This window comes from Nipponia nippon, unplaced genomic scaffold (assembly GCF_047370975.1).
Source record: "Nipponia nippon isolate SJK-2023a ecotype South Korea unplaced genomic scaffold, ASM4737097v1 scaffold_11, whole genome shotgun sequence".
Lineage (NCBI taxonomy): Eukaryota > Metazoa > Chordata > Aves > Pelecaniformes > Threskiornithidae > Nipponia > Nipponia nippon.
In genome coordinates this window covers 4,676,752-4,703,465 of record NW_028262302.1, presented here as the reverse complement: position 1 = coordinate 4,703,465, position 26,714 = coordinate 4,676,752, and the positions used below count along the sequence as shown (strand labels likewise).

At 39.8% G+C, this 26,714-nt stretch overlaps 1 protein-coding gene across 1 annotated transcript in view; it reads right to left on the bottom strand.

Annotated features, from left to right (window-relative positions):
• The window catches only part of MIPOL1 (mirror-image polydactyly 1), a 199,097-nt gene that overhangs the window by 29,354 nt on the left and 143,029 nt on the right, over window positions 1-26,714 (bottom strand). The window contains exon 16 of the mRNA XM_087747228.1: window positions 25,350-25,444. Within this exon, the coding sequence (XP_087603354.1) occupies window positions 25,350-25,444 (95 nt within the window). The remainder of the gene's footprint in view (window positions 1-25,349; window positions 25,445-26,714) is intronic.

The window sequence follows — 26,714 nt, the reverse complement described above, 5'->3', positions numbered from 1 at the left end:
AACACTTCTCTCCTTGCGAGGCATACTTTTGCTGCAAGGTGGGAAATGATTTTCCACGTGAAGCAATTACTGAACAACATAGAGAAACCTTCCACTTAAAGGAAGAAAAAAAACCCCAGCGAAATCAAACATTCCCTATCCGTCCCTCCCCTCCCTCCTCCCCCACCCCAGTGATAAACATATCTAGTGTTCCCAAAGGCATGTAGGTCTGACCTTGGTTTTCACCGCAAATGTTTCTCACACTCAAGTTCTGGAGACCTCTCAGACCTCAGCCTGCACTCAGGATGGCTTTGAAGAGGGTCCCTTCATACTGCTGAGTGCAGTCAAGTGCCAGGCAGCACTGATACCTTGAAAACACTACCTCAAAGGTGCTCTTAGGAAACACTGCAATAAGACGGTATTAAAAAAAAGCCCATAAGACCTAGAAGGACTTTGACATTTTGCTGTAAAGTGGAGGATATAAAATGGTCAAGTTTGCACTACATGTGAGTCAGGAGGCTGACAGCTGGTAGACTGGTAACTAGATGGCATTGCCCTACCATAGACAAATATTTTACTAGCCTTCCTTCGCCTACAATTACATGAGTTAAGAGGACTGTGTTTTCTCTTCAGTACAACCAACCAAACATCTCTCACTAATTTAACCGAAGGCAGCAGCTGTGTTAGACTCCATGGCACAGAGGCCACAGACCATGTTATAGCAGTAGTGCATGTTGTGCATAGCGCAGAGTATGTTCTTTGCACTGTCACAGTCCATCAAAGAGTGTCGTTCTCTCGTGTGTGGTGTACCCACGCATTCTTAGTCTACGATGAGCTCAGGCACCCTCTTTATTTTATATTCTCTCACCAAACCTAATGATAAGCACTTGCTGAACAGAGCCCATCACTGATCTTCTTTTCTATGGTGGCTGGTGATATAACCTCAGAATTTTACAGGATAACATGTTGACAGATTAGTGCTGATCATGCATGTCCATACCATTCAATCCACAGTCAGCAGTAGGCTGAGTTTCAGCCTTCTCTCCTGAAACAATCTAGAGAAATCTGCGACCTGTACAAGGGTCCAAACGGTCTGGACACTAGATCATTCAAGCACGGGTTCATTATCTACAGTGAAAACTTGAACTGACTATCATCCATCTTAGAACTTCCATTTTTCAACAAATACAAATTAAAGGACACTAGCAAACACATTTTTCCTACTTAGGCCTCAGTCTCCTCATCTTTAAAAAAGAGCAATCACACTACCTTTGCAAGGTGCTCTGAGCTTCACTACTGAAAAGACACCCATCAGTCTTGAAAGAGCTAAGTTAGATGCAGCACAGTCTGAGTTTAGGACAAAACTAAACCCAGACAGTCTTCTGATGATGCCAAGCAGCAAACATTTTCTTTTGGGCCTTGTTTTCACTCTCCAGGACCACTGTGCAGTACCCACACCATTCCCCTGTGACTAGACTGGGACAGGTAGTAAGGACATGGAGCATGTGATTTAATCATCTGAGCCTTTCTTGAAGTTGAAGGACTGCTGAGACATGCTCTCAACAAGAAATAATTGGAAACCATACTTCCGTTACAAACCCTTTATTTAGGGAGTTGCACAGTAACCAAATGTCTCTAGTTCACTTCATGGAGCCACTGAGCAAATTGCTCAAATAACACAGCCTCACGTGATAGTGATACACACACGACATCCAGCACCACCTATCATTCCTCACATTCACCACACCATCAAATGGTCCAGGACCCCCACAAAAATTTTTTCTGGATTAATAATGTTTGGTTGAAACAGAGCAAAACATACGTGATACTGATGAGTAGAAGGACGTGTTTTTGAGATTTTTGCAGCTGTGCTACTATCCTCTTCAGCTAGATCCACAGACCCACAGTTAATAGCTTGAAACTAAGAAATGCACCTAGAGCTGGGGTCTCTGTTATCTCTAATTGATTAATTAGAGTCTGGAAGATGATAACTTAGCATTACCTTTTTTCACACATCAACTCTCACATATAGCGCATCTGAGTTTACAGAAGAGACTACTGTAGATTTTACGCTTTAATCCTGAATATTACTTGATGCATGTTAACATTAATTACACATCTTCACGGTTCCCCAATGTACCGGTGTTAATTGCAAGACACAGATTCACAGGCTCTCGAATTTCTTCCATGAATTAGGGGACTGTGTTTTCAATACAACAGCAACTATTGTGGATACTCTTCACAGTTTTACTAGACTACATGTTATTCCTAGAATCAAGCTCGCTGTAAAACGTTCCTGTCATGGTTTGACAGGGAACTGGCTGTATTAGCATGTTCTAGCCTAAGCATTCACAGAGTGCAACTATCCAGCCCTGAAGGCTTGCTTCTAACTAAGTAACATTATTCTGAAATTTAAAAAATAAGTTTATATTTTGTACGGTGTTTACTTTATCATACTAGAAGTTACAAGAAAGTATTTTGCTATCTTATATCTGTTCTTTATTGCCAATTCATATGCTTTGGCCATTCTTAAATATTTGCCAATGGCTTTAGTTAACAAAATAACTTTAACTTAGTATTTGTAATACTGTAGTTATTCCCTACAGTAATAGATTGTTTAGGTAACACTGCAAATACAGAGGGAACCTTATCTATTAATCGAAGACAGAACTGGCATCAAGTCATCAAGAGTGACCTAAGTATTTGAATATAAAGGATGTTTAAGATGGTGCCAGCAACTCCACGTTTTACTGTGTATCACAAAACCCTGTCCACTTTCCCCGGGAAGTGGGAGCATCGCGGCTGGGGCAGAGCAGATTCTGGCTCAGCTGTGGGCAGCAAGCAGGGAGGAGGGGCACAGCTGGCTCAAAGACAAGAGGTATTTTCACCTCCCCAGTCCCCGGGCTGAACTGGCAGCCCTTGCGCCTCTCTGCTGGCTGCTGGAGGCCACTCGGTTGACATGGATCACTGAAGGGGTGTGTACGTGGGTGGTGTAGAGCCAGCGACTCTGGCTTCGGGCCAGCAGGGAAATTGCCTATGTCAGGGATTTGCAGAAACACAAACTTGGTGGAAAGAGACAGAGGATCTTGTCCTAAAGGTCATAGCGGTTTACTTTTTATACTTTGAGTATGTTTTTGACAACATCAGTTTTAAGAACAGTGCACCTTTTTCCTCAAAGCTAGACTTAATTAAGAAAGCAGTAACTCTGGTTGTGCGCTAAAATAGTAGAGCCACTGCTATACCAACTAAAACAGGTAGAAAATAGATGCAGTATGTATTACCTTTTTCCTTTTTTTGATGATCCTTGCCAAGAGCTTCATTCTGAACACAGTTTCTCACATGGAAACCAGGGTACTGTGGCATAAATGAACATCAGGCCTCCTGAGCAGGTGTTTCAGGATCAGCTCCTGCAGCTCCACAAATCTACCTACAACCGGGTCTGGGCTGCAATCCCTTCAGCTCCCATGGACCTGACAGCACACAGCAAATCGTGGGCTTGAACCTTTACTGTCCAAAGTGCCAACCACGGAAATCTTTCCTAATGACAAAGAATGCACACATTCAAGGGTCAGGCACTTCTGCCAGGAGCCTTAAATGATGTGTCCTGTCACCGTAATTTGAATTTAGATTTGCCTGCATAACTAACAAAATCTAATAGAGATTTCTTTGTTGGAAATTATGCAGGAAGTTAAGGCTAATTTGGTTTGTGCCTTTAGTTTTCTTTGCAGCTTCTCATTGGTAAGGATAATGGCTTCTGACTTCTGTTTTACGTGAGTGGCCTACACACAAACGATTTTACCTGAAATGAACAAAATCCTTCTGCAAAAAATAGTAATACTAGTGAATCGCCTCTTGTATTAGATAAACTGCAACAACTCAGATGAAACAAATAAGAATCCTGAGCCTGAAAACTGAAACAGTCAGTGAAGTGTCCGCTCAGTGCAAGGGGTACTTCATATATACATCCATATATGCATCTATATAAAATAAATCTGATAGTACTGATATATATCATAATGCAGGCATCAGAATCACCTGAAAACAAGCTCAATGTAATGACTATGTGCTGTTGACTTTTATTTTTGTCTCCAGGGAATAGTGTTTACTTTGCTTTAAAATTTATATGAGTCATTTTGTTATGTGCCTTTTTTTAATTAGTCTGAAGGAAACAGTCATTTGAGAAAGAGAGCGGAAATCAATTCTGATTCAATACTGATAGCTACTGTGCGATGTAAACTGTGTGTTCTTTCTAATTAAATGTAAACATGTGCAGTTCTAAAGTCCAGCAGCGATGACAACAACTACTAGAAAGGATTGCCTAAGCCCTGGTCAACTGATTCTTGTGAACCTTTTGTTCATACCGTAGGTGAGCTTGTGCAATCTGTCGCAGGTTGAACGCCAGTTGTAACTGACTTTATTTTAGGTCATCTTCAGAGAAAAGACTTGACAAGAATGTGGAGCGCTCTGTAATACCTCCAGTTACCCATTAACTATGTCCTTCTGATAGCTAATCAATAGCATTGCATGGAGCCAAACACACTGCACCGAACTGCCCCTCTTCCAAAAGCCAAGTCTTGGTAAATATTTAATGGCAGTAAAGGTGTTTTGACTCTTATCAATCTGATATGTTAAAGAACTCTTGAAAGAAACTTTATCTTGCTTCTCTCCGCATAAATAATTTGTTCGGTTACAATTTCAGTCTTATGCAAAAGCACTTAATTTAATGATCTAATGCTTTTAAATCAAGGCTTTGGACAGAGAAAATGTAGTTTCAATCCACATGTCACAAAATAAAGAAAAATCAAGGTTTATTTCCTTGATAAAATGCCAACTAGAAATATACATCAAGGAACCCAGCCCTTTATACTGTAGTAGTAAATACTGTGCCAGACTCGCTCAAAACCTGTTATACAAGTGCACATTTGAGATTTTCTTACAAGGCTTCAGTTTCTGTAAAATTCTTAGCTCTCACTCACATCAAGATGGCGTAGGATTTTTAGCCTCTTTCCACCACGGAAACAACCAACTCTAAAATAGTTATACTAAGATCCAGAGACTTTTTTTCCCATACAGCGAATATTCCCATCTTCAAGTGGGTATATTCTCAGCTAATGAGTTTTGTTAAGCATTTTTCCATTTGCTGTTTTTCTGTGCAAAGCAGCTTGTCTAGATCACTAAACAGAGAAACACTTTTATCCTGATCCTTTAACATCTAGTTTGTGTACCCCTCTGCTACAGCCAGGTAGGATCTGAACGTCTCCTTAGAGACTTACATAGGCTTATGCCATGCCTCTGTGCTAATGTCACAGGATGGAGGAGTCTCCCTGACCTCCTCCCCCAGCACAGTATTCCAGCCTTCTCTGCATGATCCAACTTCAGTATGAGCCTAAGTATTTTGAAGAAACTGATTCAGCAGTGGATCCAAGCTTTTTCTTGGAAAATAATCTGGGAATAAAACACTGATAGTGTTTCAGTGTCCAAAATGTGAATCACCATAAATGTTTTCCCAGAAGTATAAGCATTATTTTTTTTTCCCCAGTGTTTAAATGGCCCCTTTAGTGCTCTTGATGCCATTCAATAGATTTCAAAAATAAAGATCACGGGAATAATTCCTGAACACTGGCATAGATAACCTGAACAGCCTGGAGTTTTCAAATCACTAGTGAATGGCTCTGATGAAAACAGTATTAATTAAAATCATAAAGGCATATAAATCAATCAAGCAGTAAAGTGCATGGCACCATTCAGGAATGACCGGCTGAAGAAAGCCTGTTACTAATAACCTCAGAAAATATCTTGTACTTAATACAATGTTATCTTTATAAATCAGACATGATCGTGAATTTTATGGCTGTCCTGATTTGCTATTGTGATCGCTTGGCTTAACTCCCCCACTGAACCAGAAAAGCAAGAGATGAAGCTGTCTTGGACCCAGGGCTGGAAGCCAGCCCTGCCTTCCAGCATGGCCAGGAACATCCAGCTGAGTAGATGGAAGAGAAGAGTCTCTCCAGGAGAAGGCAATTAAAAGAAATACAAAGAATGGAAACGTGTTTCAAAGATGGAATAACCAAATACATATGGAATTTGAGAGAGGGATGATCTCATGGATGAGCTGAGTAGCATTAAAGCTAGAAACCCTCAGGGTGACTGACCTGGGAAGGGATTCACATGGGACTCTGCCCTCTTGTCGTTCCTTTCTTGCTGAATGATTCAGCTGGTTAAAAATCTTCAAATGGCTTTAAAAAAAAATTAAAATATACCATGTTTTTTAATTTGAGGATACTTTCCCCCTGCCCCAGGCAAATAAAACAGAGAGTATTTGAACAGTTTTTGTCTGATTTTTCTCAAAGGTGTTACTGAAAAATGTTAAGCAACTCTGACCAAAGGCAAACAAGGTGTCCTGTGCTCCAGCACATGCACAGCTGTAGTCACCAATGTGCCAAGAAGTGAGGTACACTGATGAACTCTAGGTGACTGCGCGCAGCGCATGGCTTCCCCGCTTTCTTGGTACTGTGCACAGCAACACGTGCCACTGAAATGGCAGGTGAGTCACTAGGAGGACCGCATGTGCTGCAGTCTGAAAACCTTCCTCCAGACTGGTACAGATGCCTGTAATGTCTACTTTAAAGCTGTTATGGCTTCTCCCATACAAAATGCAGTTGGTTTGGGAATTGCTATGCAGATATACACTTAGCAAGTCACCTTCTGAAAGACACGTACATGACACAACGGCAACATGTTGCTACTCAGTAAGCCATGTCTTACCTAGCTGCTGCTGCTGCCAAACCCTTATTCATATAAATCATACAGCTCCTTGGACAGTTAAGCACTATGAAACAAGGCAGTTAAAATGATGGTTTAAATGATAAAAGGAATGCCTGGGAAATTTAATATAGGGGAAGTCTGCTTCCCTATTGTACCAATGCTTACTGAAGCAACTGGGCAGACTTGTCTGGGCCATTCTCCTTAACGTGAAACAAGGACACATGCTGGGGGAATGATTTAGTGGATTGGGGATCAGAGCTCTGTCTTGAATTCCCTCTTCTATTTCACGTCTTCTGTGTGGTACTGAGCAAGTCACAACATGCAAACCTCAGCCTGCCATGCTGAAACTGGGAGTGAAGTGCCTTTCCCTTGCTTTTTGTGTGCCTTAAATGCTAAGCTTTGAGGGCCCAGGATCGCTTTTTATTACCTACATGTGCCGCAGCTGGAAACCTGAGGCCCTGATCTTGGTTCAGGTCTCAGTGCAAATTATTATTCATGGGAAGATACAAAAGAGCTAATTAACAACTATGCGTGTGTTGGCAATGCACATCAGTCTGGTTAACCTCAGGAGATAGATCCAGGTTTGGGACTTAATGGAAAAAACACAACAGTTTCTCACAAGGAGGCAGTTTCTGCCTCTCCATTGCAGGTTCTGCCACCATTGCCACCATGGGGTGCAGGCAGCGATAGCAGTGCTTTGTCGAGCTGCTGTGAGCCCAAGATCCTTGTTACCTGAGAAGATGTTCTTGGCTTCCTCCCAGGCAAAAGGGGCTGTCAGCTGGATACAGCTCACCAACTGGAAGCCGAATCGCACAACTCGCATACCTCTCGAGAGGTGAGAGATTAGACCGGCGGCTGCTGGAGAAAAATCAGTGAAGAGAGACCTCCAAAGTGTAGGGGTTGGAAAGTGGCTGAAAACTGATGCTGAATTGATTTCTGTATCCCAAAGCTTTTAAACCAGCTTCCCTCACCTCTCTTCTTTGAGTTTTGACCATTGGCTACTGAAATCAAATCTGTAAAAGAATAATATTGTTGTGCACTTTAATTTAGCCTGAGTGAAGAGGAAAATAACAGTTTTAACTTCATGAAGCAGGAGTTCACAAGAAAAAAACTCAGCTTTTTCTTTTTACCAGCATATCATTTCTCCATAACCAGCAGGTAAAAGTGAAATACTGTAGCAGGAAATGTATTGGTTGCACTGAACCAAAGGATTAATTATTTTCTCAGGACCTGACAAGGAAACGGAATGGGTATGAAAGCTCTTGTGAAATCTAGCCAACACTGAATTCAACACTGTTCAATTCCTTATTTATTTTTTGAACAGGACAAGATAATTATTAGTATGAATACTGCCTACTGCGCTTATACACATTCAACTGATATTATACTCTCCTCTGACAGGTGCAGTAACATTGCTTAAGACGAAGAACTAAATTCCTACATCACAATAGTCCTCGTTTTACTGTCACAACTGTAGAAGTATAATAATATATGACTCTCTTGGTAAAGACAGTAGGGAAGAAGAGTTAAATAGAAGAGTAAGTATTTCTGTATCTCCACCAAACACCTTGGGATGGAAGTCTAGCCTCTGTATTATTCTCTTTTACAGAATATGATTGAAACAAACAGAACGTGATGTTAGATGAGCCTGGATAACATTAACACCCTGCATATCTCAGAAGCAAAAGAAAAACAAATCAGATAATATGAACCTTGTTACCCATCCTTCTTCCCACTCCTTTGGGTGAGGGACAAATTCACAGCACTTCTCCTTCCTCTCTGGTGAAAGCTCCTCCCAGTTCAATCTTCTTTAATGATAGTGAAAGTCATTAGCGTATTTCCCACTAAGGACCAGGAGAAAGCCTAATAAAGAATGCCTTGAATTTATTTTTATCAAGAAGCTAAAGGCTGCAGCCATCAGTAGGTGCTTACACTGCTTTGGGTGTCTAGTACAACTAAATACTTGCTGGAAATCTTACTGCTTCCTCCTGATCTCTGGGAATGGAACACCAGAGGAGAAGGAATGCAAGAAAACAGTGCTTTATAAATCCAAAAAGAGGGGCAAGAAGAAAAAGTTCCTTCAAGAGTAAAAAGAAACAATAAATAAACTAGATATTTCAGATTTTGACCTTAACCTTGTTTACCTCAATGACCATTGGATAGGTATCACACAAATCTTTCAGGGTGAATTTTGAATGTGATGTACAGAGTTTTTACCTTAATGAGATATATAAGATCAGAACCTATGAATCAAGCCTATGATATGCCCCTAAGTTATTTCTTTCATGGACAGTGGGTGAGCGGATGTCATTCCTCTGTTTAATCAGGAGTTAAAGCATGTACAGTAATTCCTTATTTTCACAATATTCCTTCTGACAAAGATAACAACCATAAGAATGGTTCCCAGCTGGCTAAACCTGACATACAGGTTTTGTTAATAAAAAAATGCATGACTTAATTAATTGAAACGGATCTATTAAGACTGTCCCCCAATCTACCACAGTGGCCCCACCTGCAGCTGAACTTCACATGACCTATCTTATGCAAAAAGAATTGTAATAACTTGCACTGGAAGCTGTTATAGAGGAAAGGTTGCTATGAAGAAAAAAATACAACTCAGAAATGCATACCATGCCCCTAGAGGAGAAAGCTTAGTATTTTCACTTTTACTCAATGTTTTCTTTTACAGTGAATAATTGAAACGATTTTGCTAAACTGTGTAAAATTATTTCATCAAGAGTAATTACATTTGATCTATTAGCACTTGATACTATCTATGGTCTAAATTGCTTGCATTCAATCCATGAGTAATGTCAACAGTATTAACGTTCATTATGGAAGCATTAGTTGAGTAAAAATCATTTTTAAGTGTTCGACTTTCTTGTAACCTTCCTTCAGCTTCAGCATAATGTTCAAAAGAAATATCATTATACCAACAACTTCTTGGATTTTTTTAAAGGCATGTCTTTACTTAAGTCTGCAAACTCAGGGTCTTTAAACTCACAAACAATTTACCTGTTTTGTTCTGGCAAGCATAAATCTGTAGCAATCTACTCATTTTACATTCTTCTCTGTTCCTGTCTAGCTGTTCCACACTAAATGGCTATCCAAATTCACCTCCATCAGTTCTCGCAGGCTCAACACCTCCTTCACTAAACCAGTTTTTTCTCCCCAGTCATAAAGAGCTGCACTGTTACAAACAGAAAGAAGGAACTCTGCAACATTTCTACAACAAAGTTACATACATATTCATTGATTTGACCAAACCGCCCCCCCAGCCTGAACTAATACAACAACTGGACCCACCTACCTGGAAAGCAGATACTTATTTTCTCTCTTGCAGCCTCATCCTTACTTCAAAGCTTTCCAAATTCTTGCTGCCTTTTAGCAGAGGAAATATTATGAACTGTTTGAGATTACATTCTCACTCAAAGCGATGAATGCCACAGTCTTCTCCAGAATAAAAAGCTACTTTCTCTCCTTGGAATAGTAACTTTACAGTAATTTAGAGGAAGTGGGAGAAACAGTTGGTCATTAAACATTAAATGTATTAATGGGGCACTCACAGTGTATGGTTTGTCTGGAAAAGGCAGTTCTATACTTGCATTTCAGAGGGACTGCTGCAATACAATAGCTACTGTGATAAATTTAGGTTTACTCCACTTAACATTTAGCAGAATCTAATAACGAAAACTTAAATCAATGTATTTTCCAAAAAATGCATGAGTAGCACTATTCACGTCTTACAGCTAGGGGAATCGAGGGGCAAAGAAAAAACATTCCAAAAGAGGCCCTTCATTTCCACTCCCCAGACGGAGACCTTCAGGACTGGTGTTTACAAGTTTCAGGGACTTGCAATTCCAGATGAAAACAATGACAAATTAGAATATTCAAAGCAGGAGCCCCCCATGCACTTCAGCAGCGTGTAAAAACCATCCACTTCTCCAGACTTATGTCGCTCTTGAAGTCCTGCTCGGTTCTCCGGAAACCCCAGACCTGAGTATATGGACAGAGCACTTGGCAGCACTTTCTCATTATGTGGCATTGTTGGAAACGGAGCTTCTGCAGAGCTGAGAAAAATGACCCCAAAAAGAAGTGACACAGGCTATGTAGGATGCTGGCTTGTTTAATAAAAGGGTTTATGTGATTCCCTGGAGTAGAAGTGATTAATATGAAGTCTGGTACCTTAGGCGATACAAAGAGAGAGTAATTCCTAAGGAAAGAAATTCTGTCTGCTCCCAAGACACTGTGAATCTGCTCTTTATGGTTTCCTCTCCTAGTGCTAGTTCTTCATGATCTATCAAGCCTTAAAATCATAACACTTTGATGAAGGCTTTGTGGATCTCCTTACCCTGAAGTTCCAACTCATGTAGGTCATTAGGTCAACTTCTGAAATTTTAGGAGGCAGAACAGTAATACAGATACAGTAACAGGGCCACTTCAGAACACACTTAAATCAATGGGAGAACTCTCGAGTCCAAGGTAAATGTATCTGTTCATAAGGAACTCCAGAAATGGAGATGCTAAGAGAAACACTCATGTTCACTACATCCTGAGCTTTTAGTGTAGACCTTTGTCTTGTGTGGCTTATTCTGGGGAAAATGAGGTCTTAGTTTTGTCTGAGGAAAAAAATTAGTTCACAGGAATTTGACAGAGGTTAAAAACCTATGCCTGGAGCTATATGCCTAGAGCTAGGGAGAATGTGACCCAGTTCAGAAGTCATTTATAAGAGCAGAGTAGATTACAGGATTGTTTAGATGGTCGACAAAAACCTTTGGGACACAGAAACCAGATATTTTACAACAAATGAAAACAAAAATCAGCTCGCCAAAATAATCAGAACCCAGAATCTGATGTACATTTATTGAAAGACAGTAATATCTTGCCTATGTTTATGACGAGTAAAATTCACTGGTTGTTCAAGCTGAAGCACAGGCAAACCTTCAGAGGGAGACTATGGGAAAGAGAAATGGAGTATGACATTCTCCGAGTAACTATGGTGTGGGAGGGGGAAGAACTTCAACTGTGGGGCCCAGCAAGTCCCGACAAACGGAATGCAAGAGCTGTTCCCAAGGTGAAAGAAGACAGGCTGAACAATTTGGCTAATGGGATCACATTGAGCTAATGGGATCACCATGACTTGCTTTGCTTCTGTTGGTGTTTCCCAAAACTCTGATGTGTTTTAAAATACGTTCTCTTTTAGCCAGGAGTGGGCTAAATCTTGAGGCATTTTTGAGACTATTTACTTATCTTCAGATTTTAAGACTTGTGTGGAAAGAGTCTACCAGGCAAGAACACTCCAAGTTCAGAAGTTTGCAAATTGTGAAAGCAGTTTCTCTTCTGTCAGAGAAAGATAAAAAAGAAACAGAAGGCTTGGATCTTATTAAACAGACATTTATTGCTGCTGCCCTCACATAGACATGCAGAGGTTACAGACTCTTCACATTTGCACAAGCCCCCAGTTGCTCTCTCTCACAAGCTGGGTGCAGACAAGCGAATAAACCCAACTGTGCTGCAGCACCAAGCTGTACTATGGCACGTTCATATTTGGCAAGCACTGACAACACTCGGGAATGCTGTAAGTAATATTACTGATTTCTAGAAGCTCTGGAAAACTTGCTTAATGATCTTGGTTATGGTACCCTGAAAGTATTCTAGAGATGCTCATGGGTCAACCCATAAGGATTTAAAAATAAAATAGAACAGGTCAAAATGATCAAGCTTTGGTGCCTATAGTTAAACTATGCTCCAGCGAGCGACTGGCTTTCCAAAGGGGCACTTGCAGATCCCTTCCCAGCCCCCTAAGTGCAAACTCAGGTGCCTAAACTTACGTACCCAAGACTGAAAATTTTGGCCACACCGTTTAACAGGCAGATCTGCTGGGAGGCCTCTTGTAACCACATTTTTTTTCTTAAAGCCTCATGTTATTGGACAGATACTGGCCCAAGTCCAATCCACAACTGCAAATCCAAAGAAACAGCTCTGAGCAAACCAGCAGCCTTATTAGCTTTTAAAGATTTCATTTTCAAGAACTCAAGACCCTTTATTGACTAATGAAAGGTTGGGTCCCCAAGCCCACAGACTGATGTTGCTTGGAACATATTTTAATCATTTTGGAGTGCTAGCAGCCATCTGTCTAAAGAGCTTTGATCGCATAAATGCACTCTGAACTGTAGCTTCTTCTGACTCCAAACCCTTTCCGAAAGCCAAAGGGAACGCACAGGCATGGCAACTTCGAGACAATTCAAGGCCTTGTGATGTGATAAGGATGCTTTTATTATTTAGCACATCATTAGGTTTAATGACACCACAGATAACAGATACACTAAAAAGATACCATTGTCATCTCTTATCTTGTAGCAGTAATATCCAACCGTGACTTCACTTTGTTTCTACCCAACACTTCTTACTTACTACGTTATTTTAAAAGAATAGACAAATGAAATAAAAGGAATTTTTTTCCTGCTGCAAGCACCAGAAATACTAAGAAAATAAACAGATAACAAATAAATAATACAAAAGACAAATGAGCACTCTTTCTTTTTTTTCACTACTTTCCTACTTTGTTTTTTTTTTAAAAAAAGATACAGAAGACAAGCAAACAAATCCCAAATAAACTACTGTATTTATAGTTTAGACTATTAGCTTTTGGGCAGATACTATTTGCATCTACGAGTCTCGTTTCGCCAGCACTGAATACAAATTTACATTAAAAAGAGAGAGATCCCTTGCAGTTACAGCTTTTATAATGTTAACATTTATGAACAAATTTTACACATTTGCCATAATTATTTCCTACTCTAACTCTTGAAACAATTTGGGCATCTCAAAGCTTATTTTGTGGTGATCACTGTTTTCGTCCTGGTGTCTGCTGAATGGTACAGACACATGCTATTAATGCTGAAAGCTTGGAAGCAACAACAATGTCAAGCATGAAGAAGAAATATTTAATTACCAGAGCCAAGAAATTTCTCTCAAAAATGAAAGCAGCAGCCTTAAGAAAGTGGCAAAAACTGCATAAAAATACCTCTCTTGATGATGGGAGACACACAATGGTGGATTCTGTGTGGCAGACCATGACTTCATTTGCTCCAATCATCAGCAACCGCAGTGGGTTCAACCCTGAGATTACAGGACTTGCAGGTTTCTCTTCCTTCTGAGATCTCATTCTTTGCCTTTTTACTCACTCAGGACACTAGTCACCAGATGTCAGAAGAAAATTTTGCTATCAGACACTGCAATATTCTCTTTTTCAATTCAGTAGCCTTCATACTAAGTGTGGCTAGCTAGCAGTGTGAAAAAGGTGAAAGAAAGAAAGAAACACAGCATTTCTGTGTTGCTCATGAAAACATTTGTGGGTGGCCATGCTCTAATCTGTATCACTGATACAGTACAGATTAAGAGAAAAGAAGACAAAACCAAAACATGAAGTGGCTCAGGTCGGGGAAGAGCTTCTTTAAACTCACTTTGCTGTCAAAGAAAATATAGCACTGATGATTTACTCAGCATAACTCCCTCCCTCTCCTTCTGTGGCTTTTCCTTCCAAACTCACAGCCAGAAAAGCTTCTCTGCTAGTGAGGCAGCAGCTCCGTACTGCTGCTTGCATGCGTTCTTGGAGGTGTTAGGAAAAAACCCAAGTGCTCTGTGCTAGGTCTCCTTCCTGTCATGACCATATGAACTGCAGCTTATAAAAGCAAACTATTACTAATATGTTACGTTTTACTCAAATATTTGAGAGGCTCAGAATTGTGCAAATCCCAGCAGGCCCACTTCTTCACTGGAAAACTGTGGCTGAAGCTTCCAAGTCGGTCCCTAATCTCTCAAAAAATGACAGCCTTCACACCTATGCTGGAGGAATTACCCGTACCAGATGAGTAACACATCATTATGCAATGTTGAACACAATGTTTAAAACCTTCAGCTTCCAAAACACAAGCCCTTTATCACATTAGTTAGAAAAGCAGCTCGTGGATGGAATGTAAAAACAGAAAATTTTCCAGTAAAAGGCAACAGCATGACATGCATGTAGCAATTTAATAAAAGCTTTAACTTAAAAAAGCAACTGAATAAAGAAAATATCTTACTCTCGGCTTCTTTCTTTGTAAACACAACAGGTGGGTAATGTTCTGGCTTGTGGTCTGTGAGAGCCAGAGGACTCCTCTTGCCACCTGAATTCCTAGGTACTTCCTAACAGAAGTTTTCCATTGACTCCACTGTGAGCAGGGTTAAGCTCAAAGTAAGAAAAGCAATGTTATGTCTAGCACTGGTTGAAAATTGCTCATGTGGAAAGTCTTCTCACCAAACAATTTTTTTTTTTTTATTGGGAGATGTAAATTCCAACATAAAAATTATGTTGGCTTCCTGTGGCAAATTTCTAAGTGAAAATTTTCCTTTCACCTTGACATTTCAACTTGAAATACTATTTTGTTTCAGTTCTTCAGCTGAAGAGAACTGAACTGAAACACATCAAAATGAACATTTTTTTTTTATTATTGACATTTTAACATAAAAACATGTCCTGTGAAAAATCAACAAAAAAGAAATGGCATTTAAAGTCCTCCTGACAATGTAATTACTTTATTTCTAAATATCATATTCATAACAAAAGAAATTCCCTTTCATACAATATTGATAGGGCAAGCTGAATTCTTTTTTTGCAGTTTTAGATTTTCTTTCAAACTTCTCATGGGAAAATTTGTCTTTCAAACAGCTCTTATTACACACACAGTTTTCCTGTATTTCTTTAACTTGCTCTAGAGAGGGCTGCTTCTTATCCTGTATCTGTTTTCCTTCCCTTGTTTTAAAGTAGGAGTACCTGCATTTTCATAGTCATAGATCTCTAAAGGTGTTATGGAAAATGGTAAACTTATTCAGTTTATACAAATAAAGCAGTTGAAGCAGAGTTTAGTGATGTGATTCATCTATATTCATCCAGCATTTCAATGGCAGAATCAGAATATGTAGCCTCTGGTCACATACCCTTTCTACCAGACAACAGAGTTCATAATCCTGCATATGCCCTTTACAGATTTTCCAATGTTTCTTTTGAGTATCTTTACATTATACAGAATAGATATTAACTCTACTGATCTCAATGTCCTAAGTTTTACAAGTATTTCTACAGGAGTAGAATACTTTGTATTACTAATCTACTCCAACCTATCAGTAGCAGTCAGTTGATTGTTCGCACGTAGTTCTTCCAGAGACTTTAAACCTTCCTTCCAATAACTCCATTTTATTAGGCTTTAACAAATTTGAAAAGCAGTTCCTAGAAACCTCTAGCTATGTACTTATTCCAAAAAGCACAGAACAAAATTACATTTCCTAGACTTTTCAGCTCACTGAGAAACCAAGGAAGTCATAACAAAAAAACACAGAGAGCGGAGGTAAAAGAGAAGGGGAAAGAATCAGCCGGGCAAAGAAGAGCTGCTAACAGAAAGCTAGCAAGGCCACATATACAGAGTCGTGAGACCATATCAGCATCCGATGGCAAGGAATTCCTTTCCGCCAAGCAAATCCCTGCTCTTAGACAAGAGCAGAAACTCATCTGACAAGGTCCATCACAGCAAAACCGACAAGGTAAGCATTGTTTTAGTTCACGTTACCCCATGACAGCAAATAGGTAGGGAAGAAGTCTGCTCAAGTCTGACGAAATACAGTATAAGGAGTTGTGAGTGCTTCTAGCTTTAATGTGCTTGGCACAACAAGTGACTGGTTGGTCCTCAACTAATCTGAAAAACTTGAGAAAGTTTGCCAACATAACACACCCAGTAACAGAAGCAGTATCAGACTGAGCGCAGTACATGGTACAAAGGAAAACCGCATGACAGAGCATGTTAGGCACTTCGGTCCATATTCATGCTGCCCATGTTCCTCCTGAGACCTGCTGCTTAGTGTTTCCTATTGGCAAAGCACCTCTGAAGGCCAAGAGCCAGCCCCTGGAAACATTAGGCACAAAGATTTCATAAAATGTAGGTCAGACCAATCCATGCCTGAGTCAACAGCAGCACAAGGCAATTTGAGTGTACTACATTCACCTCCGAGCTGGTTGCAGGGATGGTGTGAGGTGGCTTGTTACTCATTCCATCAGGCGGCTGGGATCTCTGACAGTTCAGTGCTTCCTCTCCCTCAAAGTTTTTATAAATCTCTAAAGCTGAGTAGGAAATTGTTTTTCCATGCTACAATTTTTTTCCCAGTGAGATGGGAAAATTTTCAAAATCATGTCAGGGCAAAAAGAGGAACATTCAAAAGTATTTTTTGTGTGTGTCTCTAAATGAATGCGAGACAGAGGATGCCCAGAGAGTACTTTGATGGCTAAGGTATTCCATGGGGAGGCAAAAAACCAACATCCCCCCCCCCCCCAACAGGTTCAGATCCTGCTTTGCCTTTTCATTGCCTGTCAAACAGGCACCTTGAACACCAAGCCTATGGTATATACCAGAGTCTCTCGCTACCATCCCTCTTCTGTACAAATGGTCAAATATTAATTGGAGTACAAATGCGAGTCTGCTCTGCCACACTCCCAAGAAAGTTCCCTATCCACTGATTTATGAAGTCAGTCTCTCTGACTTTATTATTGCTAGAAAGTAGAGCAAACGCAGGAGAGACAATAATCAGTTCCAGGCTAGAGAACAAGAAGTCTGGGAATGGGGCAGGGGGAAGAGGACAATAAATCCAATAAAATATGAAATACATAAGGATAACAAGAATAACAAGGTAGGGCTCTGCATCCACCGCTCACCTGTACCAAGACACTGAAATACAGCCGTCTCAGTAGTGGCAGTAGAACTTCATGCAGCTATTTTGCCAAAGCAGAGCAGCTTACTGACCTGTTTTCTCCCCTTCAGCTGTCTGATCCAGTTCCTGAAACAGCCTCCAAACCCTGGACTTTTATCTCCTATAACACTAACAAGAGCTGTGATCGCACAAGCAATAAGGAGACGAAGGGAAAGAAGACAGTGGGGCTTACCAGTGGGAAAACACTTATGGGACTACAGACCCACCAACCTAAAATCCCAATTCCTTCAGGGCTGCATCACCCCACTGGAAAGTGGCACAATAACAGAGGAGAAGCTTGAACTTGCAGATTCTAAATCCCAGGTCCAAATTACCAGGGTGTTGGCTCCCCTCGCCCCCACGAATTGACTAAAATTCACTGAAACCTCCATGGGTTCCTCAGAGAAGGTATGGTTTTAACCAATCTGATTTAAAAGACAGCCCCCCACCCCCATTTTTGACTAATTTCAGCACTCAGTTCAATAAGCAGGAAGAAGACATGCACATTAAAAAAAAAAAAAGCAAACCAAACAACAAATCACAAACAAGGGTTAAATCTCCATTCCTTGCATGTCCAAATCTCCCACAGAAATCAGTGAGACTTTATATGTAGAGAATAAACTAAGAAATATAGTTTGGATAGTACCTGAGGTTTTTTTATAATAATGAAAGACAAACAAAAACCTTAGTGTTCCCTTACAGAGCCATTGTTTTCCGTATGTTGGGCTGTATGGAATTGCAGTGGCTTAGGTTCCTTCACAAGAAGACATACCACACTGTCTCCCACTGTATAATAGATGCAAGTGCCTCATCTCTTTGGTATAAAAGAGAATCTCTCCTCTGCTTGGAAGCGGGAGATTTAATTAGCTCAAGATTTATGTTTGATGTCAGGTGTCTGAAATTCTTGGATAAAATAGAATTCACTGCTGCAAGGACAGAGAATACTTAAAACATAACTGCCGTCTTCTCCCTGATCTCCCCAAAACCGTTCTGCAAAAGAACAGTAGGTTTACAGTGATCATTGTCTGGTCATTCTTCTTAATGACTGTAATTATACCATGTTATGTCTAAAGCAACTAATACTGAAACAATGACAGCAACTGCCAGAATAGCAGTGAGCAGACAGAATGAAAAGAGCAGGAAAATGAGTCAACGGCCATAACTGAAAAAGTGAGATAAAAAAACAGTCATGAAAAGACCAGTTCTCTGAGGTAAACTGCATGGGCAGGTGCTCAAGGCATCCTGCTATTGCTTTAGAGGAAGGACTGAGATCTCCGCTCTGCACTAGTGGCTGCAGCCTCACTAATCCCACTGTAAATGGGTTCCAGTTCATTTGGACTGGGAAGCTGGATGTTAGAGCAGCCCACTCTTCTGCTACACATCATGTCCCCCTGAGAGAAATCTGGACTGGAGAAATCTCTGAAAAACACTGAGAGATGGCAGAAAAAACAGGCTGAAATGTTTGAGCAGGGGTCAGTCAGAGAACAGGAGACTGAATATTTAGGCAGTTGTATTATGACTTGCTGCTGCAGTGGCTGTGAACCACACAGAACACAAGAGGAGGATGAATATTGACATGTTAGGTAGAATAATTTATAGCTTTTAATAGCCGTTAAAACTGGAATGAGAGGAACAGTCTAACAGCAAGAATTACACCATTATATATCCATGCGCAGAATCCATGGAGCATGGTTGAAATGGTACCGTCTGAGTAGTATATTCCATAACATTGGACATCAAACCATAGAATGGAAGTAAATTAAACATGCACCACTGTATTCAGAGCTTGAATAGAAAACAGCCTTTTCTCCCAGGACTGCAAATAATGCCTTGCAAAGCATCTTTTTTCATCTGTTTCTCCTGTTACAGGGTGATTTAGTTCTGTAATTAAAATGAAAATTGAATTTGTCCCTGTGCTTAGAAGTCTTTCATTTGGAGAAATAATAAAAAACTCTGGGTTCTCTTCTCTTTCACGTCTATGAATTTCAATCTTTAAAAAGATGAACCTCCACATCATTTTACAAGAGACTGTGGGAAAAATACATGAACATCCATAAAAACAATTGTTATTTAGACCTTTTGCTCGTATCACTTAAACATGAATTCTAATTTAACTGAAGCATCAGGAGCATTAGAAGCTTTTAGATTAAAATTTTATTAAACTTCTTCAACAGTTTATAACTTTTTAGAAGTGATACAACTGGTTAGGAAGCAACAAAACCACCGTTCTGATGGAGAAGCCACCCATATTGACTGAATATCTGATTCTAAAAATATTTATTTCAGGTCATAGTACTCACTATTGCAAGGGGTTTCACTGAAGATACTCTTCTATTTCATTATTGAAAACTGTCACGTAACTGTAAAATAAGCTATCTTTTTCTTGCATGCTGGTCCTAACGTACAGATTCCAATTACTCTGCAATGTGCAATTTCTGGGACTGTGACATGCATCTGCCATTAAAACTCCACCTCTCTATGTTACTATGATCTTTCTTTCAGATCTTTACTTCATTTCAACTTCAGAAGAGTAAAAAATAATTCTAAATTAATTTTCATTTTAACACTGCAAGTTTTTTCAAATGTCTGTTCACTAGGAAATTTGCTGCGATAAATGTTAAGTTCCTTCCCATTGTGACTTCCAGCCTGCAGCTATTTCTGCATCTCACACATTTCAACAGCAAATTGGAAGAACCTTTGGATAAAGATTTTTTGCAAAAAGTTTTCACTGTCCCTCCTCCTCTGTGAACATCAGACTTGGCAAATATATGGCTTTTACAGCTTTTGATTAAATCACAAAGGAGCCTCTTAAATTGTCATTGAAATAACTACTCAAACTTACTAAAAGCGTGCCTAAATTTCACCTTAAAGCCTGGACATACCAATTCTTATCCTCAACAGCTTCATTCAAAGGTCTGTAAACTAACGGAGATATACATATCTTACAAGCTGGAGAGTAAACAATAATTTTATTGAACTGAGCATCACTGCATCTGACCCCAACATGAAACCTATCAAAAACATACTTTTAAGGATAGCCCTGTATTTTTATTTTGCTCTATCTTTCTTTGCATTGGTGTTGATATGTTAGAGGCATACCGTTTGCTGTACTAGTTAGAATTTGTTCACATTATTTGCCTGTGAAAACTCCTGGTGCCAGAGCTTTTCAGGGAAATATTTCAGACTTAAAAAAAAATAAACTTGTAAAAACATATATGTACTTCCCTATATAGAGATATATTTCTCATATACAGTTGTACTGTTTTAGCTAAGATGTGAAAAATAATCAGCATGCAATAGCATATGTCTTTGTCAGCATTTTAACATGTAGGAGAAGTACACTTCTGAAGCATTACTGAAATAGAAGGAAATTGGTTATAAAAATGGACAGACCACATAACTGAAAAATATGCAAATAAAAAACTTGTGATGATGTTCAAACAACAGAGCTATGTGAGGAAGAGGTAGTGGGATTAACACTCCCACACACTTCAAAACTGATTATTTGGATATAGCCTTCTTTAGTCACTGAGGATCTATGATTTGCATTAATCCCTAGTCTAAAGAATACTGTGCTGAAACAATTATATTAGTAAGCTAGAAATTCTATACTGTTCCTAACTGTTATGCAAATTTCCATTTCTGATACGTATTTTTGGATTACTATCCAGAAAATGTGATTTTCCTTTTGAGACATAATACAGAAACAACACAAGAAGAACAAACAGTAGCAAAGAACCTGCCCAACTTTATTCGGAGCCAACTTCCTCTCCCTTCTGTATCTGAACTGGATTCTTCCTCCTTTTCTATTTCCTCTATTTCACTTGTCTTTCCTTTGAAAGAAGGCTGGAATTGTTCTGGGATGCGCTTTCTTTTCAGAAAGTCAAAATTCAGATGGAAGTCAATGTTCCATCATTTATTCCCCAAAAGCTCATTTTGGTTTGGGTCTTTCAGGCTTTCCATGAAACTCCAGTTTCAGCTAGGATTCACTTTCCACTTCATCTGCAAAGAAGTATGGTGTACAACACAGACTTCTTTCGCAGTTGGAGAAAAAAAATCAAATGGCTTCAAACAGCAGCAGCTACCAGATCACAGAATTGTAGAATAATTCAGGTTGGAAGTGACTACTGTAGGTCTCTAGTTCAACCAACCTCCCTCTCAAAGTGATATCAACTATGAGATCAGACCAGGTTACTCATAACTTGATAAAGTCAGGCATTGGAAATCTCCAAAGATGGAGACGGCAAAACCTCTCTGGGCAACCTGTTCCAATGATGAACGGCTCTCATGGTGAAAAAGTTTTCCTTTATAACCAGTCTGAAACTCTCTTGTTTCAATTCAAGTATGTTGTCTCTCACCCTCTTGTCATGCAGCACTGTGAAGAGCCTGTCCTTGATAACCTCCTCATAGACACTGTCAGGCTGCTGTTAGGTCTCCCTGAAGCCACCAAAGAAAGAACTATTTTTTTTTTTCCAGGCTGAACAAGAGCAGTACCCTCAGTCTCTCGTTATAGTGCAAATGCTACAGCTTCCTGACCATACTGGTGGCCCTCTGTCAAACTCACTCCAATTTATAGATGTCTGTCTTTTACTGGGGACCCAAAACTGGATGCAGTATTCTAGATACCAGGAATCTTTGTTTTCTTTCCTGAAGGCCTCCACTTGTTTCCCTCCTTTGAGCATGCCTGTGTATATATACAGTTGCATGTTCACACATACAGATATTCTGGACCTAAATATCCCTTCCCTGATTTTGTATAATAAAATGATATTTGGCTTTTTCTGGATTATACTAACGTTGGTGAAAGACAAATCAGTATAAAAATACACATTTTAATGTTACTGTTTACACATGTATGCATTAAAAAATTGTTAATATATGCACGCAGTCATTACTTTTATGACCAAACCCCTAAAATGTGATTGTGCGTTAAGGCATGGCTTTAGGTATTCCTTGTACACTTTAACGTTAGCCTCTAGTATTTGGTTTTTTTCTTAAATTTGTTTCTCCTAAGTTAAAGGATGATGTAGAAATCCCAGTTGAAACAAGGAAACAAAGGAGAAAAGTATAAGAATATGCTTTTTCTAAGGCCAAGAAAGACCTAAGAACAGAAGGAGAAGGCAGCGCCTAATGGAGCCAAAATTCCCAAGCTGCTGTCATGCTGGCACTGCAGAGACAACAGAAGGTGGGAGAAGCTGGCAAAGGGATGAGAGAACAGTAGGTGAAGGAAACGTGCACCCTGCATAATAACATGTCTCATTGCAGCTCTACAGTTCAGATGAGGAGTGGAGCATGTGTGGAAGCCTATATTTTGCTAACTGGGGAGCTCTGAAGTCCAAAAAAGAAATAACCCCAGGGAAACATAGTCTTGAACAGCAAATCGTCTAGCTAACTCACTTGGATCAAAGCACCAAACTTCCACCTCAGTCCAAAACAGGCTGTCTGAAAAACACTCTCGTACTTACTCTAGATTACCATAGCATGGCAAGCACTAAAAGGAAATAAAAAGACCCAGGAGACATATACAGAAGCATTCCTTAACTAGCCTCCACATACAAAACAGAGAGTACATTTTCACTCATTTGGGATGGCCTGGGAAACGCACTCTCTACTTTGTCATTCATGATTATTGTGGCCAGCCCACCCTTGGCCTGATACAGTCCCTGAAGCTTTATGCACACTTGCCATATATTCTTTTCTTCATCTACCTCTTTTGGCATGTGTTCAAAGTACTGCCACACTATTGCATGACAGATGCTGCAGATGTTCATGTAATATATGGGAAACGGTAACCGAAATGTTAAGATGTTCACAAGAATCCTGATAATGGTGCAATTAATTTCTAACCAAGGCAAAAGATAGGCACGACACCTCAAACATTGCTACTTCTGCACTTACAGAAGCCCTTCTTGAAGCTGGTGAGGGATGTAAAAGGCAACAATTTCAGGTGGCCTTTGGCTTTCCTAGCCGTGTCTCTGCATACTTGGACAGTGTGTCTCTATACCGAGAGGTTGTGGAGTCTCCATTCATGGAGAGAATCAAATCCCATCTGGACATGGTCCTGCCCTAGGTGGCCCTGCTTGAGCCGGGAGGGGTTGGACAAGATGACCTCCAGAGGTCCCTGCCAACCTCAGTCAATCTGTGCCTCTGTATGTCTGCTTCAGAATGCATTACAAAAAAACCCATCCTCTAAGAACAATGAGGTAGGAGATAAAAACTTTTATTTTTCATGTTCTGAACTACTCTGTAACTTGTATAACTTAGTAGTGATACAATAGTTCTTGCCCCAGGGGATATTCAGATGAGTATTTCCACACCTTATATCTAAATGTTGCAAAATACCATCATCAAACTTACAATGAAATTCTCTCTGTTCAAATTAAGGGCCACAAGTTAATAACATGGTACATTCTAATAGTGATTTCTGCAAGTCATTATTGTTAACATTTCTGAGATTTAAAGCATTTACATCAGTAAACTGAGTCTGCTGTCTACTACACTTGTTAAATACTATATGTTAGTGCAAACTTGACACGCTATCTCAAAAACATAACTCAAAAGTCAGTGAAAAATCTCCTGCAATGTGCAGAGACCAACACAAGCAAACTCTTAATTTCTGAAATACCAATGCAAAAATTGCATTTCTGTTTTCAAATTATTCTACAAATCCCATTCAAGTGAGTAATAAGGGCACTATAATAAATTCTTTCTAGCTTGGTAAATCATACCATAATTTGTGCACACACTAAATACTGACCAAATTCATTAAAAGCAATAATCGCAAATTGCTTGGGGTTTCTATTCACTATTAACAGGCTTTAAATAAATGCCTATGAGATTTAGGAACAAAAGTAGTTTTTGAAACTTCCCTCCAAGATTTTAATAAACTTAATGAGAAGGGGAAACTCTGAAAACCTCTAGAAACCAGAGTATTTTTCACTTGTAAATGCTGAAACACTGGAAACATACACAGTTCTGCTACTGCAAATGCTTTTTAGTCATAACTAACTAGTCCTCTTTATTTCCAATGACCATAATATTCACACTACATTTATTATTTACCTCTGCAGCCCACATCCCTCATCACAGACATTCAGCCTTCAGATTCACAATTTTCTGCTGTGTTGATGCCAATTCTCCTGCCTTTAACCTGCTGGCAGCTCTGTATCCCCTCTCACACAGGAGGTCAGGATGAAATGAGAGCTGTAACCCAACATCACTCCATAAAACAACCTAACTCCTTCACTGGACCACACAGAGCTTTTCCTTAGGGACTAAAACTCACTGATCCATGCAAATGTTCAGTGCAGCCCACCTAAATTAATGAGAGAATGGCTATTTCTCTCATTCTACGTACTGCTACAGAACATAAGGAATTAAAACATACATATTATGTTGGGGTTGAAAAGAAAAAAGTCTTTTAGAATTACAGATTTTATCGTTTTAAAATCTGTGTTGATTAAGTTAGGTATATGCAAACAACCAGGGAAGAAACAAGCACTTATGTCAACTGGTTCTTTTGTCCTCGTGTTTTTAAGTGAACGCATCGCTCTAACACAGCTTTTTCATTTATATGAGTATCAACTGCCAGCAAGCTTCCCCTTCCCTTAGAAGAAACTAATAGAAAATTTAGGCTATAAGAAAAGGAATTCTATTTCAAAGAGATGGTTGGTGAGCAGTAAAGCAGAAATGCAGGCCTTGATTCATTGACGTATTCACATTTCCAACAAATACCTATTTGATAAGGCCATTTCCTCACTCGCAGTCAGACACAGTACAGAAAATTTCCCCTATGAGTCACTGATTTATATTAGCATTAATTATTTTACCTGTAATAAACACGCAATATCTGGACTTCTTCTTCTAATTTTTTGCACTGTTGAAGAGCAGCCTCTTTTTCTTGTTGCAAGGCTATCGAGTCTGCCTGCAAAACAATAAACAAATGATAAACAATTTATTCAGAATATCCATATTGCTTTGAAAACATAACAATCCTTTGTGCATTCACTTCAGTCATGCTTTATTATAATTACATATATAAAGTTATACTGTTTTTGTAATAATGCCTATTTAATTCTTATGGAAAAATCCTTTCTTGTTCTATCATTGCATTTTTTTCTGTTATTTTTCCCAGCAGGATAATGTTTTGAATGGCTTCCCTCACGTATATGGTAAACTTTTTGAATGGTTAAGGTTAAACCTCTTCAGTTCAGCCAAGTGTTTCTCAGCAAACATATTTCATATTGATATCATATTCCTATAGTGCAAAACTGTTGACCAACATACAGAGAGTGAAGCAAGGCACACAGCCACAAACTACCGACGCGCGACTCTTGGTCTGCACGTGGCTCTCTGGCTGTGAAGCGCCGCTCCTGTGCTGGGAGCCACTGGCTGATGTTACTGGCAGAAGTGCCAGGATAACCCCCAGCGGGGGCTGCTGAGACTGGCACCGCCGGCTCGCTCTGGGTGCCTTCTCACCCAGGATCCGGTTTATAGTGGAGCAAGGGAATCCCTGAGAAACCACTGTCATCTCCCACCTGTGAACCACCCCGGATGTTCCCTCTCCCATTGTTTATTCACACCGTGCTGTGAAGGGCTTGTGACTCATGGCCATTATGGAAACTGCAGCATGTGGCTTGTAAGGTCAGGAAGGTAGCCAGCCCTGACACAGCCTTACAGTTAAAGAGGAGGTAGGAGAAAAAAGTACTCATGTATATTTAATATGGCTCTATAGCTTAATCACCATTAATTTTAAAATGTCCAGTTTCAATAGCACTGCAGGACTCTCTTGAGGGCCCAGGTACCATATAAATGATCTTAAAATCAGCGGATGATTAATTATTGTAAAAACAAATAAGACTGGGCTTGCACAGCAATTCTTTGACACATGAGCCTGAGCATTCGGCTGCTTTCCAATGTTTTTAATTCATGGTGTAAGTTATTAATTGTACAAATTGTAGAGCCCCAAACCAAGAGGCACATGAGTGAGAAACGCTGACTGCAGATTCTGCCAACTCTTCAGGACAGCGTGGAAAAGTTTCTTGGTAAATTAAAGACCTGTTACCTGAGCTACGAACACATGAAGGGAAATGCACAGGGTTTAGCCTCTGGCTCTGCCAGACTCGCTGTATAATCACAAACAACTCTGTCTGTGTGCCTCAGAATCTCTCTCCTAAAACAGGGCTCCCACTTGC